Genomic DNA, 23,414 nt, shown 5'->3' with positions numbered 1-23,414 from the left:
CAAGATTGTGAGGAGCACAGCCATTCAATAAATGTGTTGAGATGAGATTTGGTGCCATTTATGGTCAAGAAAAAAACAAATTTTTGTTCTTGAAAGAAATCGATGCTTCTCTTCACCTCAAATGCATTAAATTGATCATAAAGGCTACCTTGAAAATGAGTGATGCCGCAAATCATTATTACTGTTTAAAATAACTGTTTACTATTTGTATTTATTTTAAAATGGCAGTTTTACCTGTGATGTCAAAGCCCCATTCTCAGCAGTCATTATTCCAGTCTACTAACGAAACAGTGTCACATAATCCTTAAAAAATTATGAATGTGCTAATTTGGTACTCAAGAAACTTTTTGTTTTGTTTTGTTAGAACAGTTGAAAACAATTGTGCTCAGTATGGACATCAAGATACAGTGTTTTTTACCAGTTGCTGAAGTACTGAGTACACTTTTATGTTTCTTTAAAAACATAAAATTTATGTTTTTAAACATGGCCAAAAAGAAAGAAATCTCTCTAGAAATTCATTAGTCTAATTGTTTTTTTTTAAAGATGAAGGCTATTCCATGCACTAATGTCTTGAAAGAAGAAATCAAACTGGATCTGACTAGGACAGAGAGAGAAGTGAATGGCCCAGATGCATGATAACAAGAAGACAAGAACATCAGAATCTCTAGTTTGAGAAACAGACCCCTCACAGGCCCTAAACTGGCAGCTTCAATGAACAGTACATGCCAGTTTTATCTGCAACAGTGTTGGGTGTAATCCAATTACAAAGTAATTAGTTACTGTAATCTAATTACTTTAAGTAAAAAGTTTTTATACTGTAGGTATGTGTTTGAGTAAAATGAACATTTTAGTTTTATTCTATAAAGTACTGACAACAATTCAATAAAAATTAAAAAAAAAAAACAAAAAAAAAAAAGATGCCGTGTTTTCAGACCTCGAATAATGCAAAGAAAACAAGTTCATATTTAGTTCAAGTTCAATTTTAAACAACACAATACTAATGTTTTAACTTAACTAAGAGTTCAGAAATCAATATTTGGTGGAATAACCCTGATTTTCAGTCACAGCTTTCATGCGTCTTGGCATGCTCTCTACCAGTCTTTCACATTGCTGTTGGGTGACTTTATGCCACTCCTGGTGCATAAATTCAAGCAGCTCGGCATTGTTTGATGGCCTGTGGCCATCCATCTTCCTCTTGATCACATTCCAGAGGTTTTCAATGGGGTCTGGAGATTGGGCTGGCCGTGACAGGGTCTTGATCCGGTGGTCCTCCATCCACATCTTGACTGACTGCACCTTTCACCCGCTGTGATATTGAGAGCTCTGTGCGGGGGCGGCCGCGGCCAAGTAGGTACCCTGTCATGCCGCCCCAGACAGCATTGTCACCCTAGGCGGCTGCCTATATCGCCTATGCCAGAATCCGCCACTGAAACCGGCACAAACTGAATACAAACAAACGGCACCGGTTTGGAGCGATTTGGACAACATGGGGTGGAAAGTGCATCACACAGCCAAAACAAATATGTCTAATATCTCAAACACCAAACCAACACAAATGTTCGTTTTTGCTGCACAAATCAGCACAAACGAATGGTATAGTTTGGTAATGATTTGTTAGGGTGCAACTTCACTGAGGTCAGAAACCTGTAGCAGTTCTGTGATTGGCCAAAATGCTCCGTTCGACTTTTCTGAAACCCTCTACTTTTCCCTGTGGAACCCGGAAGCTTGGCCTCTGGCCTATTATCTGTAAGATCTGAATTTCTGCATTTTGAATGTTAGAATATTTAATTTCTTCTTCAGATGTAATTTTATAATCTGAATATTTACAGCTAATTTCACCTCTAAAAATTTCAGAACACAAAATCTGCTTTTTAAAAATACAAATCTATAAAATATGCAACAAAAACAATTACATTTTGTTAAATTCCACGTCTAGAATTCAAATTTATAAAATACAAATTAAAAACTATAAAAATACGCCATGGAAAATTACATTTGGTTAAATGCCATATGTGTAAAATTCAAATGTACAAAATTCAGATTCAAATCTTTTTGTTATCTATCTGGCTCCACAGACAACACAGCTACACAAAACAGGAGCCCACCGCGCTGAATACTTTTTGTAACTCATGTAAAATGACTCGCGCGCGCATGCGCAGTGACATGTTGGCTCTACGATAACGCTAGCACACACTGACCCGAAGCGAGCGACAAAGTAAACCCACAAATAACATTAAACTCCGCATTAAACTAGTTTCTTAAACATGAACATCGACTTTACAACATCATGCAAGACAACAGACGGTTAAAATGTGTTTTGCACGGTTAGTTTGAGTTGATCTGATAAGTTAGGATAAGTTATTTTGGCGCTCGGGCGGGTCTGTGCTAGTTGAGCTAGTGACCAACTCTTAATAAAGTTAAACAGATAAACATGTTCGATCAAATGTGGATTATTCAGCGATGAAAAACACTCACCTCGATTGATTATGAGCTTTACGTAAGTATGGTTAATCTGTTTAATAGAATCTGTGTATCTGTTAACATACATTAGCTGTGTATGTTTGTGTTAGCTGAGCTACATGAAGAGATGCACATATGATCAAACACTGATTTTACGCCTTTAAGAAGTTTGAACAGAAATGTAAAAAGTGGTTAGTTTTGTCAGATGTACCAGTATAAACTTTGTGCATCAGGTTACCTGATCATTGAGAAGCTACAGTTATTGGCAGTTTAACAAGAACGTGAAGTTCTGTAAAATAAGCCTAATACATGTTGTGTTGAGCTCGGTGAGTTCAGTTTAACTCTTGTTGAAATGAAGCACTTGTTTAAACAGACACATACGCGATGGAACTTGATTTCAGTGCTGTAACGTGGTATGCCACTGTGTAAATGAAAATATAGTCGAGTTCTTACGAGTAGCCTAATTGTAATTTGCCCAAATGAATGACAACGGTTATGTATTTGTTTACTCTAAACATTTCAGCAGGTTACCTATAGAAATAAGGCCGCATCTAAATGCATAAAAATAAAATGGCATATTTTTGTAAAATATGATTTACTGTGAGTTCTAATGTGAAGGTATGGCAGGTTTGAGTGAGAGGGAAGAGTGCTGTTTGAAAATATTCCAGGAATGTTTCATTTTCCAAACCATTTTGTACATTAAGATAACTCACCTCATCCTCAGGCAGAGGCTTTTCTTTGACTCTTACAGTGACTCATGCACAGCTGAACTTGACCTCAAACTCATCATCTCTCATTTATTCCTGTCATTATAGACATACAGCTTAAGCAGTTCATCCGTTAAGTGTTGATCAGTTCTTGTGATTTTTGGGGCCTAGTTTCATGAGAACACTCTAAACAGTGTTATGACATATATCATATTTGGTTTATGTTTCAACAGATAATAGAGTGCTTCAGACTATCACATCACATAAAGCCATTAATCATTCAGAGAATGACTGTTTGCTTTGGGCTGGGGAATGAACCAAGAACCCTGGTGGCTGGATCTGGGTAAGAACTATCATTTCATCATATAAACTGTGTAAATGATATACTACTTTTTTTGTCCTGAGCTGTCAATTTATTCAAAAATACATTCAAAATGTCATTCAAACAAAACAATGACTTGAATACTCCTCTAATGTGATTTAAATGTTTTCAATTACTGATTTCAAAGTTGGGCTTGAAGTCAAAAATGTCATGTGGTGTAACCGTCCAGAGACAAAAAACAAACCAAAAAATCTCATGTAAGGCTGATATTCTTGAAAAATAAATGTTGATGTGAGTAGTGCAAAATAATATAATTATTTCTTACAAAAAAAGAAAAACAAGAAGTGAAACAATTTTGTTTAAAATATTATTCATATTTGAAAAACTTAAAAGTTAGGTGGTGGACAGAAAACAAATTACATAACTACAAACTTGACATGATTTTTAAGATTTCTCATTTTTATCAACCTTATTGGTCAATGACTGTAATACTATTACACTACTAAAGCTGTGTAAATCAAATTAAAAATTAATAAATAGTATGAGACAGTGTTAAAGAAACAAATCAAAAGTATCTTGCAGATTGACATCTCACATTTTGCTTTCCTAATTGTCCAATGCTAAATGTTTGTCTCTGCCTTAGGTATCAAATGGTCCTCTGAAGAAGCCATGGGAAGCTGTTTTAGCTGTCCAGATAAAGAGTCGATCCCTGACAATCACCAGAGTAAATTTAAGGTCAGTAGTTATATATTAGATTGTGATGCTGCTTTTTTTTTTTAGTTAGGGTTTGGGTCTGTGTTATTTTTTACACTGTCTTTTGTAGTGGTGTAACGGTTTATCGTGGCACAATACATCACGGTTAAAAAATGCGACGATGCACATTGTGGAGATTTCTTAATTTTGTAAAAATTATTTTAGTGTCTGTTCTATCCAATATGCCCGACTTCCTGAGCTTATGTATGTGGGCATACAAATGGAAATCGCTTCATTGGACACAAGGAGCTCTAAAACACAATTGCAGACTAGCATCCAGAGGTGTTGTAAGATGACTTTATAACTGAGATTTCGGAAACTGAAAGTGAAACCAGGAGTGGGAGAGAGATGAGTCTTTTCAGCGTGAGGGATCGAATGTCATTTTGAAGTGCAAGACTGATCTGCTCTGACTGCACGAGAGACGATTACAGTGTACAGAGGTTTAATAATCATACTAATCATTATTAATCATATTAATCTACTGTATATAATGCTGAATATTATGTATAAAAATGCTATGTGGGAATATACTCCTAATGTCAAATGTCATGTCTGATTTGATTTCATCAGTAAATGATTATTATTTAACTGGATAAGCATGCACTTCCTTTAAATATGTATTTTTGAAAAGAATAGTTAGATGTAATCAGAGACAGTATTATTTTAGAAAAATACAATTCTAATTTTAAATATTTTTCATGTACAGTTTTGCTCAAAAGTTAGCATACCCTTGGAGAATTGGTAATATATGTACCATTTTTAAAGAAACCATGAGTGAGCAGGCAAAACACATTTATGTTGTTTCTTATGGGATTCATATTCAGCTGTAGGTTATAACAGAATGGCACAATCATAAAACAAAACATGGCAACAAAGAAAAAAATGAAATGACCCCTGTTCAAAAGTCTGCATACCCTTAGATCTTAATACTGTGTATTGCCCCTTTAGCATCAATGACAGTGTGCAGTCTATTGTAATAGTTGTCTATGAGGCCCCAAATTCTTGCAGGTGGTATACCTGCCCATTCGTCTTGGCAAAATGCCTCCAGGTCATGCAAAGTCTTTGGTCATCTTGCATGAACCGCACGTTTAAGATCTCACCAGAGTGGCTCGATGATATTAAGGTCAGGAGACTGTGATGGCCACTCCAGAACCTTCACCTTTTTCTGCTGTAACCACTGGAGGGTCAACTTGGCCTTGTGCTTAGGGTCATTGTCGTGCTGGAAAGTCCAAGAGCGTCCCATGCACAGCTTTCGTGAAGAAGAATGCAAATTGTCTGTCAGTATTTTCTGATAACATGCTGCATTCATCTTGCCATCAATTTTCACAAGATTCCCCATGCCTTTAGAGCTCACACCCCCCCAAAACATCAGTGAGCCACCACCATGCTTCACAGTGGGGATGGTTTTCTTTTCACTATAGGCCTTGTTGACCCCTCTCCAAACATAGCGCTTATGGTTGTGACCATAAAGCTCTTTTTTGGTCTCGTCACTCCAAAATACCGTGTGCCAGAAGCTGTGAGGTGTGTCAAGGTGTTGTCGGGCATATTTTAACCCGGGATTTTTTGTGGCATTGGCGCAGTAAAGGTTTCTTTCTGGCAACTCAACCATGCAGCTAATTTTTGTTCAAGTATCTTTGTCCAGAGCAGCCTGTATTTCTCCTGAGGTTACCTGTGGGTTTTTCTTTGTATCCCGAACCATTCTTCTGGCAGTTGTGGCTGAAATCCCCGAATTTTCCACTTCTTAATAAGTGATTGAACAGAACTGACTGGCATTTTCAAGGCTTTGGATATCTTTTTATATCCTTTTCCATCTTTATAAAGTTCCATTACCTTGTTACGCCGGTCTTTTGACAGTTCTTTTCTGCTCCCCATGGCTCAGTATCTAGCCTGCTCAGTGCATTCACGTGAGAGCTAACTAACTCATTGACTATTTATACACATACACTAATTGCAATTTAAATAGCCACAGGTGTAGGAAATTAACCTTTAATTCCCATTTAAACCTGTGTGGGTCATCTTGTGTGTCTGTAACAAGGCCAAACATTCAAGGGTATGTAAATTTTGATCAGGGCCATTTGGGTGATTTCTGTTATCATTATGATTTAAAAAGGAGCCAAACAACTATGTGATGATAAATGGCTTCATATGATCACTATCCTTAAATAAAAGACAGTTTTTTTTGCATGATCAGTCATATTTTCAAAAGCAATGCCAAAATTTCACAATTTCTGCCGGGGTATGCAGACTTTTGAGAACAACTGTATGTAATTAGTGACGGTGTGTAAGCAGCATATGTATCTAACATAATTCTGTATTTTCAGTAAGAAGAATTATTAGCTAATATTTCCATTTGGTGTTACCATTGCCCTGTTCTGGGCTGATTTTTAGTCCCAGTACATGTCTGATGGATCATTTAGCACTTTTAAGAACAGTACTTTAGCTACATTTTTAATGAAACATACTGTTTTTCATATGTCTATAAAGTAATAATAATAATAATAAAAATAAAATAAAATTTTTTTCAATCTTAGTTTAAAGAATTGTGAACCAAACCGTGAGTTCAGTATCGAGAGATGAGTGATCAGTTACACCCCTAGTCTTATTCAGACAAAAATGCGTATCATTTTAGTCAATGAAAATAACATATATTAGTTGATGATAATGTGCAAAATGACAACATGCCAAACTTTAACAGACCAAACTTGATTTCCTGTTTCAGTGGCATACCCAAAATTAAAGGCTTATAACTCGACAAAAAAACAAACAAAAAAAAAAAAAACCAGGTCAAGTGTTCAATGTAAAGAAAACTTATCAATTTTTTTAATGATATAGATTATGATCAATTCTGCCTACATCTCTCACCCTAAGAAACTGCTGAAAAATCACAAAAAACTTGACCAAAAATGTATTTCTTTTCCCTCTTATTTTTCTGATTTGACATTATATATCTCTGGGTGTAAATAAGGTGGCTCCAAAAAGCTTTTGTTTTGCTCCAAGTCATGTCAACTGCAACCTAGAAAAAGTTTGTGTTGATACAACAAAGCAATCCAAAGTTATAACATTACAAAAATAATTTATCAAAGTGTACAAAAATGTCTCCAGTGTCCAAAAGCCTTTCCAAACAAATAAAACATAATAATTTTACATAAGAACTAATTACACATGCAAACACAACAATGACTAAAGGTTTGCATAGCATGCCGACATGATTTTAGTAATGAGATTTCACAGAATGAGTGCCTTTTGACTCAGTGAGTCTGCATCAATGAGTCTGTGTCATGTACTTGGCGCCATCTCTTGGTGGCCATATGTAACAGTCACCAATCAATCACATGTCTCTCAGCCCAAAATATGGATGATTTTTACACTGATCTGAATCCAAACTGATTTTTAAAAAATTTTTTTTATTGTTTCATGATGCTACATAATTTCCGATAACATCATCTGATCCAGGAAAACTAACAAGCTTTCAGCCAGATAGCCAGATGCTGTGTGTACATTGTACTTCATGTGGATTATCTAACGATCTATGCATCCCATTACCTTGTGCAAGGGCTCATTTGAAAGATAATTGCCCCCTCTAAGTAAGATATTTTATGTTCTGTTTATTTTTCGTGACGTTATAAGCGAAAACGTGGCATTTAAGCAACACCTGTTTACAAGAAACATAAATGTTAAAGACATACTTGGCTATTATACACTATATTTTGTCTGTGAGCAAAACAAATAGGCTGGTTGTATTCTACTCTTTGATAGCTTTGCAACAACATATTACACATGACTATTTGATTAGTTTGATGTTTTTACTGATTACAATAATATGTACATTGCACATTACATTTTTTTTATTTTGTTTTGTATAAAAACAGAACACTTCTGATTTGTCTGCAAATTTCAAAGCACTTGTTCAGTTTTGGTAATAATGCCTGCATGCACTGAGAAGTAGCGCTTCTAAGCTTTCAAACAATACCTATTTTGTGTTGGTCAAACTGTAGGTATTAACATTTTGCATCCATTACAACCAAGCTTAAAGGGTTAAACATATCAAACAAATAAAAGATTAATGTTTGATATGTAAGATTCAAAAACATAAAAACAAAAGCCAGTACTATAAGCCTGAAGTATTACCTACTTTAAGAAGTTACTCTGTTGTAAATTCCTCACGTTTAGCCAGTTTAGGATATTGCGTTACATGTTGCATGATTTTAGGGAAACAGCGTATTCACAATGCAAGTTACTCATTCTGACTAGCATGCAATTTAGTTCAAGCTCACCTGTTCATTGACTTCATTGTCTGTGTAGGTGTAAGTTATAATATTACATTTATGTTGTAAATATAGTGAATAATCTCATGTATAAATAGGATGCTTTAAGTGCGGTAATTAACCCGTTTGTAAAGTGGTTAATTTAGTTGGTGTTCAACTCTTTCTGTATACACCGCTCAAGTGGTGAAATCCACAACATACTGTATTATTGTATTAGATTATTTAATTCTTTGTAGATGTTACTGTCTTGCATTATTATTATTTTTTCATTATATTTTCATCAACAGAATGTTTTAATTAAAATAATTTAATAATCATCATGATGCGTCTTTTTCGTCTCGCCTTTGTTATAGTTGACGACATCAAATACCTTTCTTGAGCGAACATTTTAACCAGTAATTTCGTTGACAATTTAACACTGTTTTGGGTTGTGTTAAGTTAAATTTGATTTGGTGTGTTTGTTGAGTTGTTTAGTTTGAGCTTGTGTTGTTGATAGTAGTTTGGTTTGAGTTGAATTTGTTTTCATGTGTTTGGCTTGATAAGTGTGTTGAGTTGTTTGTTTTGATGATTTTGTGTTGAGTTGGGGTTGTTTTGTGTTCAGGTGGTGAATGTTGATGATGATGGGAATGAGCTTGGAGCAGGAATCATGGAGCTGACGGAGGATGAACTGGTCCTGCGGACACGCAAATGTGATGCTGTGAAGTGGCCTTACCTATGCCTGCGTCGCTATGGCTACGATTCAAATCTCTTCTCGTTTGAGAGCGGCCGACGCTGCCAGACGGGGCAAGGTAAAGGCAAAATCTAATTTTCTTCCATATTTGCTAGAACTTCATACATAAATGGATGCATTTGTAAATTCATGAATTATAAAAATCTAAACACCAGTCCTGAGAATAATTGGCATTTTACACATGTACATTTGGCTAAGAGTCTTCACTTTGAAGACGTCCGCAGTGATTAATGCAAGACTGTTAACTTTGAACCCATGCTTTCACAAGGATGAGCTCAAGAGAGTTTGCATGCTTGATCTGGTAAGTACGGTTTGCTGTGCTCCCAACACTTACTACACCTGCTACACCAATGTCAATAACGATTCTACTGTTACAGTTTATAGTACTTAGCAAGATAAACCACTTTAAAAAGTTTATACAAATTAATGTAATTACATTACCTGTCGTCTTGGGGGTAGTATCGTCTATGGCAATCTTGTTGAGCAATGTAATAATGTTGGATTGCATTTCTCTATACGTTTAAATATGTCCTAAAAAAACAAGGAGTTAAAACTTTAGGCTACACGAACACAGTGACACGATTGATTGGTTTATGTTTGAGGTAGTCACGTAAAACTACCACGTAGCCACGTAACCCATTACGTCACCGTTCGGCTCTCAGGTCATTGGAAAAGTGCGGCCGGTTTGCGATAGGCTCCAGATTGCCGCTGCTGTGAACCAGCCAAGCACAGGCTTGGCACGAGAACCATCGCAATTTCGGTGGAAAAGGACTATCACATAGCCCTTTTCCACTGACATGGTTCAGGGGGGGTTCCTAGTCTGGTGTTAATTCCAAACTGTTTCGTGCATTTCCACCGCAGATAAGGCCATTCTGGGGCCGAAAATCTGGTTCCGTACCGGCCCCAAAAGCTTGCTGGTCTCTACACGGGAACCGAATTCTTCAGGGGGCGGAGGGCGTGATTATGTAAAATTTACCAAACAACAACAATCGGCAGCAAGGAGTACTTCATCACTCTATAACCACAATAAAACCCCCACAAAAATGTCAGATATCAAAAGCATTGAGGAAATGTGGACAAAACAAGCACTCTACTTGAGAAATGCTTTTCTACGGAGATCCGAGATAAACTAGAGAGATTGCAAGGGTAAAAAAGTCTAAGAGGAGATACAACAATAAATTATGTACACTGGTGTTTGTTTGTATTGTGCAGCTGATCTCAGTAAGTTATTAAATTTGCCAACTTTGTCAACTTTCCTTACACTCTTCTCATTTTGATTTATGTGTTGTTTTGTTCAGTAAGGGGATTTTTGAGCAGCTACACACTAAGTTAGGAAGAGAGTGGGTATCTGTTATGTAAATCGGTGGGATTCTCAATCAAGACGTAAACATAATATTATATGCTATGGAAAAAATCCAAATATAACCATCTGCTACACCAATGTTAATAACGATTCCTCTGTTACAGTTTATAGAACTTAGCAAGATAAGCCACATTAAAAAGTTAATACAAAATAATGTAATTTAATTAATTATCATCTTGAGCATTGATGCTGTCTCTGGCAATCTTGTTGAGCAATGTAATAACATTGGATATATGCCCTCAAAAAGAGGAGTGAAAGCTGTGTTTGTTTGTGGGCAGGTAAGTAGTCATGTAAAACTACCACGTAGCCACGTAACTCGTTAAGTCACTGTTCGAGTTTCAAGTCAGTGGAAAAGCTCTGCCGTTATGCGATAGGCTACAGATTTCCCTGTCCATGAACCAGCCGAGCACAGGCTCCACATGATAACCATCACAATTTCAGTGGAAAAGAGCTAAAAGGACTGATTTGAAACGCTCTACATAGGCAGCAACTCTGACATCCACACAAATAGAGTTCCACATGCAAAGCACACAGGAGACTTGATATTCTATTAAGCATAAGTATACATAGCACTCACACATTTTGGGTAAAATGGTCAGTTTTTAATTACACTGAATTAGGGCAGGGCGATATCGCTACAATAATAATGTAAGAAATAATGTACAGCTGGTCTTTATCGCAAAAAATATATATATACATTGGTTTAGTTTGTTATGATAACTGGCTGACTGTACATTATCCTGCTTATTACAGGTCTGCCTACCAAATTAATATATAAACTGATATGAAATATTGATTTGAGCAGAAATTGTTATTATGTGAGAATAATCGCAAATGCTCTAACAACTGAACTCTAACTAACAGTCTCTAACAACTGAATTCCACCCAAGGACGTGCACAGACATTTTGAGGGGCAGTGGCCCAAACCAAGAAAAAGGGCACATTCCCCTTCACCAAAAACAAACAAACAAAATCTTTACTGTATTATGCACTACACAAGACAGCAAATAATAAGGAAATTCCAACTGTCTTTTACCTCCTTTGACATCATCACATTATGGAAGAACCGCAATGCATTGGTGTGGCTGTCACTTTATATAGGTTTGATTCATGTTTGGTTGTTCATGTGGATAAATCAGGGTAGTCAAAGTCAGTTTATGTGAGGGGTTGGATTGGACAAAACCATCACCAGCCTTTTTTGTTAAACCCTGGTGTAATATCCATATAGAATGCATGGTCTTTTGGGGTATATAAAGTACAGATTCACTTTATGCTGCACTAATAATATTAGGGTAAAACAAAGGAAGCACATGGAATTTAGTATACTAATTATTATTGATATAAAAATAAACTAATTATTAACTAGAGGCATTTAGATTGCATGCAGGACCAACATACAAAATTGGTAATAAAAGAAAATGAATAAAAATACAATACTGAAATAACAAAAAAAAAAAAACATTCAGAGTGGAGACATTTGAAGAACAATTACACATTTCACTTTTACCTGTAGCCTAATATTTTTCCCTATACCTATCCATGTTGTCATTCTTGCTGTAAGCAACTTCGAAGTGGGAAATTACCTGTGTTGCTCTTTAAAACGTTTCTGATCTAATTTCAGCTTAAAAGCGCAAATAAGTATGTTTATATTTATAGTTACTAAGTATATACAGTTGAAGTCAAAAGTTTACATACACCTTAGCCAAATACATTTAAACTCAGTTTTTCACAATTCCTGACATTTAATCGTAGAAAACATTCCCTGTCTTAGGTCAGGTAGGATCACTGTTTTAAGAATGTGAAATGTAAGAATAATAGATTTCAGAATTATTTATTTCAGCTTTTATTTCTTTCATCACATTCCCAGTGGGTCAGAAGTTTACTTACACTTTGTTAGTATTTGGTAGCATTGCTTTTAAATTGTTTAACTTTGGTCAAACCTTTTGGGCAGCTTCTCACAATAAGTTGCTGAAATTTTGGCCCATTCCTCCACACAGAACTGGTGTAACTGAATCAGGTTTGTAGACCTCCTTGCTCACACATGCTTTTTCAGTTCTGCCCACAAATTTTCTATCGGATTGAGGTCAGGGCTTTGTGATGGCCACTCCAATACCTTGACTTTGTTGTCCTTCAATATATCCTCATTATTTTCCTTCCTCGTGATGCCATCTATTTTGTGAAGTGCACCAGTCCCTCCTGCAGCAAAGCACCCCCACAGCTTGATGCCGCCACCCCCATGCTTCACGGTTGAGGTGTTCTTCGGCATGCAAGCCTCACCATTTTTCCTTCAAACATAATGATGGTCATTATGGCCAAACAGTTACATTTTTGTTTCATTAGACCAGTGGACATTTCCCCATGTGCACTTGCAAACTGTAGTCTGGCTTTGTTATGGCAGTTTTGGAGCAGTGGCTTTTTCCTAGCTGAGCAGCCTTTCAGATTATGTCAATAAAGGGCTCGTATTACTGTGGATATAGATACTTGTCTACCTGTTTCCTCCAGCATCTTCACAAGGTTCTTTGCTGTTGTTCTGGGATTGATTTGCACTTTTCGCACCAAACTACGTTCATCTCTAGGAGACAGAATGCGTCTCCTTCCTGAACGGTATGATGGCTGCGTGGTCCCATGGTGTTTATACTTGCATACTATTGTTTGTACAGATGAATGTGGTACCTTCAGGCATTTGGAAATTGCTCCCAAGGATGAACCAGATTTGTGGAGGTCCACAATTGTTTTTTTCTGAGGTCTTGGCTGATTTCTTTTGATTTTCCCATGATGTCAAGCAAAGAGGCACTGAGTTTGAAGATAGGCCTTAAAATACATCACAGGTACACCTCCAATTCAGTACATCTTCTATCAGAAACTAATTGCCTAAAGGCTTGACATCATTTTCTGGAATTTTCCAAGCTGCTTAAAGGCACAGTTAACTTGGTGTATGTAAATTTCTGACCCACTGGAATTGTGATATAGTCAATTAACAGTGAAACAGTCTGTCTGTAAATAGACAGTTTAGATGTCCTAAATGACTTGCCAAAACTATAGTTTGCTAATATTAAATCTGTGGAGTGGTTAAAAAATTAGTTTTAATGACTTCAACCTAAGTGTATGTAAACTTCTGACTTCAACTGTATAAGCATATAGTACCTACATAGCTGTTTGTTTTATGGCATTGTTTGCACATGTTAAATGGCATGAGTGCATACTGAACTGTTTATGAAGAAATTACGGTTTATTGACTATATGATAATGAAGGTCTGGAGACTTGATTAAGAAACATAGTCATTGTAACACAATACAAAATAAACAGCAAATTTTTACATATACACCCCAAAGCAATCTCATATTAGAATTTTAGATGTGTAAGTCATGTTAAAAGTGTTTGATAAATAAATAGATGTCAATTTTTTTACTCTACCCAGAGGGTCACCTCAGCCCCTTGTGTGCAGAGGGCCAGTGGATTGGGCCACTGTAGCCACCCCCCTGTGCACGTCCCTGATTCCACCTCCAGTTTGTATCAGAGTTATGTTGGTGTTTATATCGCCAGAATGACCATCTGACTGCTCATTATTACAAGACTACTTACCAAATAAATAAATGGACTAGTCTGTGTTAAGGATAGTAATGTAAAATTAGGCTCTGTTATGTTCAAGTGACCCCGATCAAACACCTGTTAGAGGGATAGATGAAGCACTTCAACATGGTGACTAATGTATATTCAACAATTAAATAGGCTAACATCTTATTGCACAAAACCTCTTAATGTGCATCCTGAATGCAGAATGACACTCTTCAATGTAAATGGAGTGCTTCAGGGTGATCCTTGCTATGCATTCAAAAGTGCAGAACTGAGATATTATTTTGAGTACATATTTAGTTTAGGACATCAAGCAGTTTAAACCATTTTATATTTTTCTCCAAAAATGTAAGTGTGTCACATTAAGGGAAGACCACAACAGCTGTGATTGGTTTGCTTTGTAACTAGAGTCTGTTCTGCAAGATTATTTTAAAATCTTTGCATCATATCACATTGTATTTGGGCTCATTTTTTTATCTGGAGCATCTACTGTTTTTGTATTCTTTTTATGTTTTATTAAAAACAAGTGAAATCATGGCCAAAAGACATATCTGTTTTTTTTTTTTTAAGGTTCGACGTAAAAGTAAAATCCGCCTTTAGTTTATTTATAATGGACGTTGTAAACATATGTGCCTGGAATTGCAGTTGTAGTTTGTGTGTGGGCTTAATGGGAGTATACTTTGAAAGACTACAACACTTAACCATCCCCGAGATGTCCCCGTCATTCCCAAGGCTTTTAAATGTCACCTCTATAGGCAGCACACTAGTTTTTGGAACATAGCATTAGTGTTTTACTTTTGGTGTTTTTCAACTGTAAGAGCAGAATAGCATGTGTGCTCACTGTCTGCAGGGATATTTGCCTTCAAGTGTTCCCGCGCTGAAGAGATCTTCAACATGCTGCAGGACATCATGCACAACAACAGTATCAGTGTGGTGGAGGAAGCGGTGTTTGAACCTAACCTCATACAAGCTGAAGCAGACCTGCCCCTCACACCACACACACCTACAAGTGAGTCTACACTGCATTCACACATTTAAGTATTGGTTCATCCACAAAAATATACCCTCTTCATTTACTCAACCTTATTGTTGTTCCAAACCAATACGAACCTTCTTTCTTCCATGAAGCACAGAAGAAGAAATTTAAGAATATACTGGTCATGAGGGGCCTGGGCAGCTCAGCGAGTATTGAAGCTGACTACCACCCCTGGAGTCGCGAGTTCTAATCCAGGGTGTGCAGAGTGACTCCAGCCAGGTCTCCTAAGCAACCAAAATGGCCTGGTTGCTAGGGAGGATAGAGTCACATGGGGTAACCTCCTCGTGGTCACGATTAGGGCGTGTGGTAAGTTGTGTGTGGATCGCGGAGAGTAGCATGAGCCTCCACATGCTGTGAGTCTCCGCGGTGTCATGCACAACGAGTCACGTGATAAGATGCGCGGATTGATGGTCTCAGAAGCGGAAGCAACTGAGACTTGTCCTCCACCACCTGGATTGAGGTGAGCAACCGTGCCACCACAAGGACCTACTGAGTAGTGGGAATAGGGCATTCCAAATTGGGAGAAAAGGGGATAAAATAAAAAATAATTAAAAAAAGAATGTACTGGTCGTTTCCCCCCAATGCAATTACAATAAATGGGGACTGAGGTTTTCAAGCTTCAAAAAGGACACAAAAGCACCATAAAAGTGATCCATACGACTAGTGCACTTCATTCCAAGTCTTCTGAAGTCATGTGATATGTGCAAAGAACAGACCCAAATTTAAGCTGTTCTTCACTGATTATCTTCCCCTCCAGTGAGTTGAACTTTAGAACTAGGTCAGTCCGATTCATGAGTGAAACACTTAGACCGTTTTGTGAACTGATTTATACTGATTTATAAAGGGATGTTTTCAGACCTGTTGCTCATTTGATTTTTGTCCAAAATGGGACTAAAATTGTTAACATTTTGTATTTTGTCCTTGGTTTGGTTCACTTAAACAAGGCACTAACAGCATTTCAAAAGGGACAAATTTTGTTAATAAAAGTCATAGCGGCATAGTGGAGGATGAAAATCCAGTTAAAACAATATACAGGTAGAAATCTCTGAAATGCTGCCAGATGCTACAGAATGCACGTTCCAGTCAGGTTGTGCTACAAATAAACTTTATATCAATCACTTAATTGATTACGTATCAGTTACCAGATAGAAGTGATAATACTAAAATAATATAAGGGGTCAAGCACAACAACTCGCTCTCTCTCACTCATGATAGAGATGGCTGAACATCAAAATGTGAGAAGAAAATAAAAGCATAAGAGTTTTGGGGCTGTATATCTATCATGGGACAAAAGTATGAATGTTTAAAGCGAGAAGATGATAGGACAGTTTGCAAATCAATGATTTTGATATTTTTTTCAAACTTCTGAGAATGAAGTGAAAGCAGGCATTGCCACCAAACCAGCACTGCTCAGAGACATAATATAAATTCATAGATATTTATTAGGGCCCCAGACTAACATTTAGTTGCATCGGTGTGGATCTGGGGCCTATAAAATGAAAAATATAAAGACAGAAACGAATATTAAAAGTATTATTTTTATTGTTATTATATTACGAAAATAATTGCAATTACCAATACTATTGCATATTTTGTCTTACTGAAATGCTCACTCGACAGTAAGTGATCATTCTGCCACAGAGTATTTTCATAGAGTTCTGCTCCAGAAAATGTTATGCTGAATTCAAATGGGTTTCTTGACTTCTACTCTAACCCACAAAAAAAAAAAAGTAATCGATTAAGACATGTACGTGAAATCTATATTTTGTTTTATTAATAAACATTACCAAGAACGGTTTCAAAATAAGATAACTATGCTTTTCGTTTTGGGGGAAAAAAACGAAATGAGCAATATGCATTAATAAAATAAAAAAAAATTAAAAACAGTACAAACATTTTTTTTGGTTACATAGAAACCAATACTGATGGCATTAGGGTAACACAAATAAATAAATTCAGAGTCTACTGTCTACATTAGGGCTGGGCGATAGCACGATGTATCTGACAACGATATCTGATAAATATGCCGATTGCAACACTCATTGACAGACGATGATTGGGAAATTACAAAACCGTGGAGCTGGGAAGTCGCCAAATATATTAAATGGTAGCGCAGGGTATGAAATTATTACCCTCCAAATGTGGGTAGCCTAAATTACACGCATGCCGGGTAATATTGATCATCTACTCACCACTGTGGGTAGATTATCAAACCACAGCTGTAAGATGTCTCGGAATGACACATGACAAGAAATGCTGTTAGACACAAAGACATGCGCTTTAAGAAACACTTATTATATTTTGAAAAATAGATTTAAGAAAAGCCGTCGATGTATGTCTCTGATGTGCTCTGATTGTTCAGAGGCATGCAGCGGGTGTGTCTCGTGGAACAGGTGCATGTGAAGAGTTCTCACTCTTTTCTTTTCTGTTTCAGTCATCTGAAAACTGTTTGCAAGTATAGTGTTTTCTGTGAGAATGCTGAACATGACCTCAGACCATCTCAGGAGGTGCTCGAAGTTTAGTTAGCTTTATTTCCACGGAGCAGTTCGCACTTAACATGCATTGTGAAATTTTGTACGCAACTTTGCAGGTTCACTGTATAGCCTATACATGTGTATACAACCTAAACATGTTCACCTTGAACCTAAAATGTATTTATATTTTAATTATTATTATCGTCATTCTTATGTTTACATTTATAATTGTCTTTAGATCTTAATTTGTATTTTCCAGCTTTTGTAAATGGATACTTGCGTGACGGCAAATGGAGGGTTGTTCTATAAAATTTTTTGACCACTTTATTTTACAATTTGAATTTAGAAATATCTTTGGTTTAATTTTTCACGTTTCAATAAATTAATTTGATTTTACAGCAAAATCAAAAAAGCAAGAATATTCACCGATCCCCCGGCTGGGGGATTGATGATGTAATTGGAAATTGCAATATTTTTTTTATAAAAACATCGTCAACATATTTCTTGCATATCGCCCTAGTTTACATGATATCAGATTTGTATCATTTATTATTCAGAAAAACAAGTGTTGAATGTTGGCAAATCTCGTTGTTCAGAGATTTTTACCCACAAATTCATAGTGGTCTGGTCAGCATCACGTAACGCTGGACTCAGTTGTAACTGTGAGATGTGCTGAGTGATTCAGAGGGAATAGTGTAATTTAGAGCAGCTCACAGCAGACAAATGTGGAAATGAAAATTAATTTGCGATATTCGAGTAGCATTTTTATTATTCGAATAGCTGGTGCAGAATGATTACTCCAAGTGTACTCTAACTGCTGTGCTTGCACTGCTCTGTCCGTTTAACCGAAATTAGGCTCGGCATCTGTCGTAATTTTAGAAAATATACAAAAGAAACTTTGACCTGTTACTTGAGCATGTTACTGTTACTTAAATCATTTTTTTCTCTCTGAACAGTTAATATGTTTGATAAGTGAATGACCAAAGGAAAGCACATGACAATGCTTAATGTCGAGCCCTGCTAGAGAATCAGCTGCTCTTGTGGGGTTTAGAAGGACATTCCACCAGCGAGGAACAGTTGAAGTGAATGTCCGTGAGAGTCATTTTGTGCCTCTTTGAGATGGCAACACTAGGCGCCGCACACCCGTCAATCGTAAAGTTCTTGTAAAGCACATAGACGTGAAGTAGTGAGTTTAAATAGAGGGTTGTGGAGCAAGTGGTTATGTAAGTGAGCATTAATGCCTTGAACTTGATGCAAGCGACCTGTGCAGTTTGAGGTGTGATGTGCGCACATTTGGGCTTGTTTAAGACTGCATGCTGGATCAATTGCAGGGATTTGACTGTGCATGCAGGAAGTCCTTCCTGAAGAGCATTACATTATTCCAGTCTAGATATAACAAGAGCCTGGACAAGGAGTTGTGTAGTATGCTCAAATAGGAAGGGTCTGATTTTCCTTATGATATACAGTGCAAATATGCACGATCGAGTTGTTCTTGCGATGTGGTCTGTGAAGATCAACAAACACATCCCAGAGATTTTATAACTAATCATACAGAGATGAGAAGTTAATTAAAATGAAGTTTGGTTTGATTTCACATAACACCTTAAAGTAAAAAATTCTGTAGAATTCAAAAGGTTCCAGATGCTTAGATTATGAAAATATGAAATGGAAAGAAACTCGTATCTAATGTAAACATGAAATGCAAATAATTAATTGCATTATATAATAAACCAACTTCGAGCGTTTTTGTTAGGCACCACCGAAGACAATTTTTGACCCAGGAAAAATCCTGTGATGACTGTCAGTGATATGATGGTGTTAATGAACAGCATTGCAGACATGATTTTCAACAAAAAGATGTTGCGATGTTGCAGTATAAGAAATTTAAAGGCTAGTTTTGTGTAAGGTTCAAAGGTTTCATAGTGTAGTTTATAATTATTATTTTTTTTTTATGTTTATGTTTTAGCTCCTGGCAACATCCTCCCTTCTTTACCCAATGGCAGCTTGCGGTATCCCTCTTTAGGGGATGCATCTTCTCACCCCTCCAGTCGGCATCCCTCTACGGCGAGCGTGTGTCTGCCCTCACTGGGCGAGGAGTCCACACACCCTCTCTTAGTTGCAGATGAGGCTGTAAGAGTAAGTGAATATGAATATTTGTGAATTGGATGTTTCCAAAGAGTGAAATAACCATTTCAATGTTTATTATGTGAAGGTGATTTATATAAAGTTTTACACACATTACAGCTGTCCCTCAGTTGTGACGTCATTTCAACTATGACCAACACTTTTTTTTTTTTCTTCAAAAGTTAGTGTACTTTGTTACCAAGAACACAACAGTGTCAGTAAAGAGCATGCTTGAAGTGAAATATGAGACAAGGGATGTGTGAAGTAAACAGAAAAAGCAAGGAAAAAATTACTTGTGAAAAGAATAGTTTTATTCTGTGGGTCAGTGACGTGATGCAAATTTCTTTGTCTGTTTAATTATTCAAAAATACAGTGCAAATGCAATTCACACAATACAGTGACTTGAATACACTTCTGTGATGAACATGTTTTCAGGTACTGAGTTCAAAGTCATTTTCCTGTTGCTTAAAGTGAAAAATGTCATGTGGTGTAACCATATGGAGACATTAAAGAAAATCAAAGTCTCATTAAAATCAAAATGTTGGCAGGAGTAGTGCAGAATAATTTTAATTATTATTTCTTTAAAAAAATAAACAGTGAAACAATTTTATTTTAAAATGATTATGAATACATGAAAATGTTTGTCCACCAAATCAGTCATGTGGTGTAACTAACATGTAGAGAGCTATTTTGTTGTCATGTCTCACACACAAAAAAATACAAAGAGAACCTCTTTAGACACTTTTGTAGAAAATGCTATAAATGTTTTTTATTTGATACCAACATGCAGTCAAAGATTGTATTTCTACAAACTTTACATTTTAAACTAGATTTTTCATTTTTATCACCTCTGACAACCTTATTTGTCATTGACCCATGTGTCATTTCTGTTCAAGCTGTAATTTTATCAAAATATGCAAAAGTGAAAATCGAATTTTATTTTGTGTATTTACAATACATAAAATGCTAGCTATTAAATTAGCTTTAGCAAGACAAAGAAGTCTGCCCAAAAATGTATATTCCATATTCAAGAAAAATTGAAAATGTAATTTCCATCACAGAATGAATGACAAATGAAGATGTGGAAATGACATTAGTTTATGACAATTCAGACAAAATGGCAAAAATAATGTTTGTCCACTGTTGGAGGTTGTTAGTAGATAAAAAATTAAATACATAAACTATTGAGTGTGAAGAATGTTTTTAAAGGGAGTTTGACATGAAACATTTCAAGTGCCCATATTTGCCCTTTCAAAAATTCTAAACTAGCCGCAAATTTGCCGCTAGTTATTTTCACATGCAAATGAACTTGTGATTTTGCACAAATGTTTGCCAGAAGTTTTCAGCTCTTCACCGGTAGTGGTGAATCTCCGGCAAACCTTTGGCAACAATGGGCAATTTGCCGCAAGTTTTCCGCAAAGCTCATTTGCATGTGAAAATGATCTGTTGCGAATTTGCACCAAGTTTGCGGCAACTTTGCAGTGAACTCAATTTTTGTAAGGGTGAAGAAACACCTTTACAACATTACATGTTATATCACTATTTGAACATAATAGTCACTGAAGTATGTCTTGTATGCAATGTCTCTGCAGGGTCATACATATGTGAACACCACTGGTCTGCTGGAACAGCACAGCCCAAGTTTTGTAGAAATTCCTACAGACTCTAGTGTGTCATTACCTGATGCAGAATGCGCCACACCTCAGGAGGCCCCTGACCCAGGCCCTCGAGTGCAGCTTGAACCCGATGGTGTTCGGTTCGTGCTAGGCCCAACCCCCGTGCAGAGACAGAGACAACACGAGGCATCAATGTCTGGACTGCAGTATGCTGGGGCAGACTCCACCTACAACTCTAATGGCACAGTTATTTCACAGAATGCAGGCAGCACGGATGCGCTTGAAAGCAGTCGGCCTGACGACACCTCTATGGGAGTCTCGGCAGCTGCAGAAAACTTCAACGGTTCGCTCTCAGCTCTCTCGCGCTGTCGAGCTCGGCCACCACCACTCACTCCCGATGCCAACATCAACAACTCCGCCCAGCGGAGAACGGCATTACTCGACTACGAAAACTTACCAGCGCTCCCTCCTGTGCGAGAGCACCCGAAGGGTGGCTTGGACGATGAAGATGGCGAGGAGCCAGTGGAGCTCAGGTTGCAGCCAATCAACGGCTTCCACAACCACCGGCAGTACAGCCCCGACCCCACTCACTACTACATCAACACGGAGAATGTAACAGCCCCGCTCAGTGCCAACAAGGTGGAGTCAGCCCGCTGGCAGGGTTGCTCTACCCCAACATTCTTTAACTTTGATTTCCGCCGGCCGGGTCACGAGTTGCATAGACTGAACTATATTGAGGTACAAACCGAGCCAGAGAGCTCTAGCAACCCACAGACCCCAAAGACGCCCACTTCACCACTGCCACAGACGCCCACGCGCAGGACAGAGCTGTACGCGGTCATTGATGTGGAGCGCACGGCTGCTATGTCGAATCTACAAAAAGCGCTGCCCCGTTACGACGGTACCTCCAGGAAGACACGCCATAACAGTGTTGACCTGCCCATGTGATGGTGCCTGCCGCTGCCTGAACACTCGTTGCGTTTCTAAAACTGACAGTAGGCAGAGGGACCTGATATCACGAATGTTGTTTTGTTTGTAACACTTATAAAGATTTTCCTGTAGTTTAAAGAGTCTAATGTTCACTTGAGAAAGTTAGCAGAGGACCTCGCCATATACCTTGATTTTATTCCTATGGTAATATACTACTACATTTCTTACACTCGTTTTCCAGTGCCTGTTTATTTTTGTTTTATTATGTTAATAACAACTTTGGACGACATTCCACAGGTTCATTCCATATGGTACAAATCAGTATTACACTGATCAGACGTTTTGTGTTTTCTGTATTTGCCCTGTATCATGATGACACTACAAGCTGTTTTAAAATCTGTATGTAAAGACTTAACACTACATTTGCATTTTTGGCTGCATAGAGTAGATTTCAGTACTTGGCACAATAAAAGTCTATTTTGTTTGATTTGAGGTTGTTGAAAGCTGTGCACTATTCATTCACTATACCCCTGTTCCAAGACCTAGTGAGCTGACTATGTGCAGCATGCTAACTGAAGTGACCAGCTTGGAATACTCAACATCGGAAGCAACTGTCCATGCCATGGAAGACTCGACTCACAATTGATTTCTAGAGTTTGAGGTTATACTGTTGCTAAGTTAACGGTGTGATACTCTTAAACATAAGTAAATAGCATACGCAAATATTGAATAACATAGTTACACAGTTTTTTATTAATTCTTATGAAAAAGATTTTATTAATACTGTCCAGTATGGAATAAACTATCATTTTTTTGGCTGCATATAGACTTAGGTGCTTGGCAGTTGGCACAAAAAATATTTTGTTTGAGGCTTTTAGTTTTGAAGCTCCACACCATTTACATACACAACACATGCTGCCTTCAAAAACGAACCATATGATGTCACCTTAAATATGGGAAAATATAGGGTTGTCAAAACGGTCAGTATGGGTTCGTGATTGAGTCTACACTGAATTATTTGAAGCACATTAACACTAACTGACTGTAAAACGTGGAACAA

At 37.2% G+C, this 23,414-nt stretch overlaps 1 protein-coding gene across 1 annotated transcript; it reads left to right on the top strand.

Moving 5' to 3' along the window:
- Nucleotides 1-2,171: 2,171 nt before the first annotated feature.
- Nucleotides 2,172-22,846, top strand: LOC127435769 (fibroblast growth factor receptor substrate 2-like). Its single transcript, XM_051689450.1, has 7 exons — nucleotides 2,172-2,497; nucleotides 3,401-3,510; nucleotides 4,133-4,224; nucleotides 9,109-9,295; nucleotides 15,025-15,183; nucleotides 19,651-19,820; nucleotides 21,401-22,846. The coding sequence occupies exons 2-7, from the start codon at nucleotides 3,480-3,482 to the stop codon at nucleotides 22,370-22,372; spliced, it is 1,611 nt and encodes a 536-aa protein (XP_051545410.1). The 5' UTR covers nucleotides 2,172-2,497; nucleotides 3,401-3,479; the 3' UTR covers nucleotides 22,373-22,846.
- The last annotated feature ends 568 nt before the right edge of the window (nucleotides 22,847-23,414 follow it).

Source organism: Myxocyprinus asiaticus, chromosome 46 (assembly GCF_019703515.2).
Source record: "Myxocyprinus asiaticus isolate MX2 ecotype Aquarium Trade chromosome 46, UBuf_Myxa_2, whole genome shotgun sequence".
In the NCBI taxonomy this organism is placed as follows: domain Eukaryota; kingdom Metazoa; phylum Chordata; class Actinopteri; order Cypriniformes; family Catostomidae; genus Myxocyprinus; species Myxocyprinus asiaticus.
Note: the sequence above shows the minus strand (reverse complement) of the source record. Positions and strands in the feature narration are given on the sequence as shown.

Coding starts and splice junctions, on each gene's coding strand:
- LOC127435769 (XM_051689450.1), top strand. CDS start 3,480: ATGAACCAAGAACCCTGGTGGCTGGATCTGG. Junction 3,511..4,132: donor ACCCTGGTGGCTGGATCTGG/GTAAGAACTATC, acceptor TCTCTGCCTTAG/GTATCAAATGGTCCTCTGAA. Junction 15,184..19,650: donor CACACCACACACACCTACAA/GTGAGTCTACAC, acceptor TTTATGTTTTAG/CTCCTGGCAACATCCTCCCT.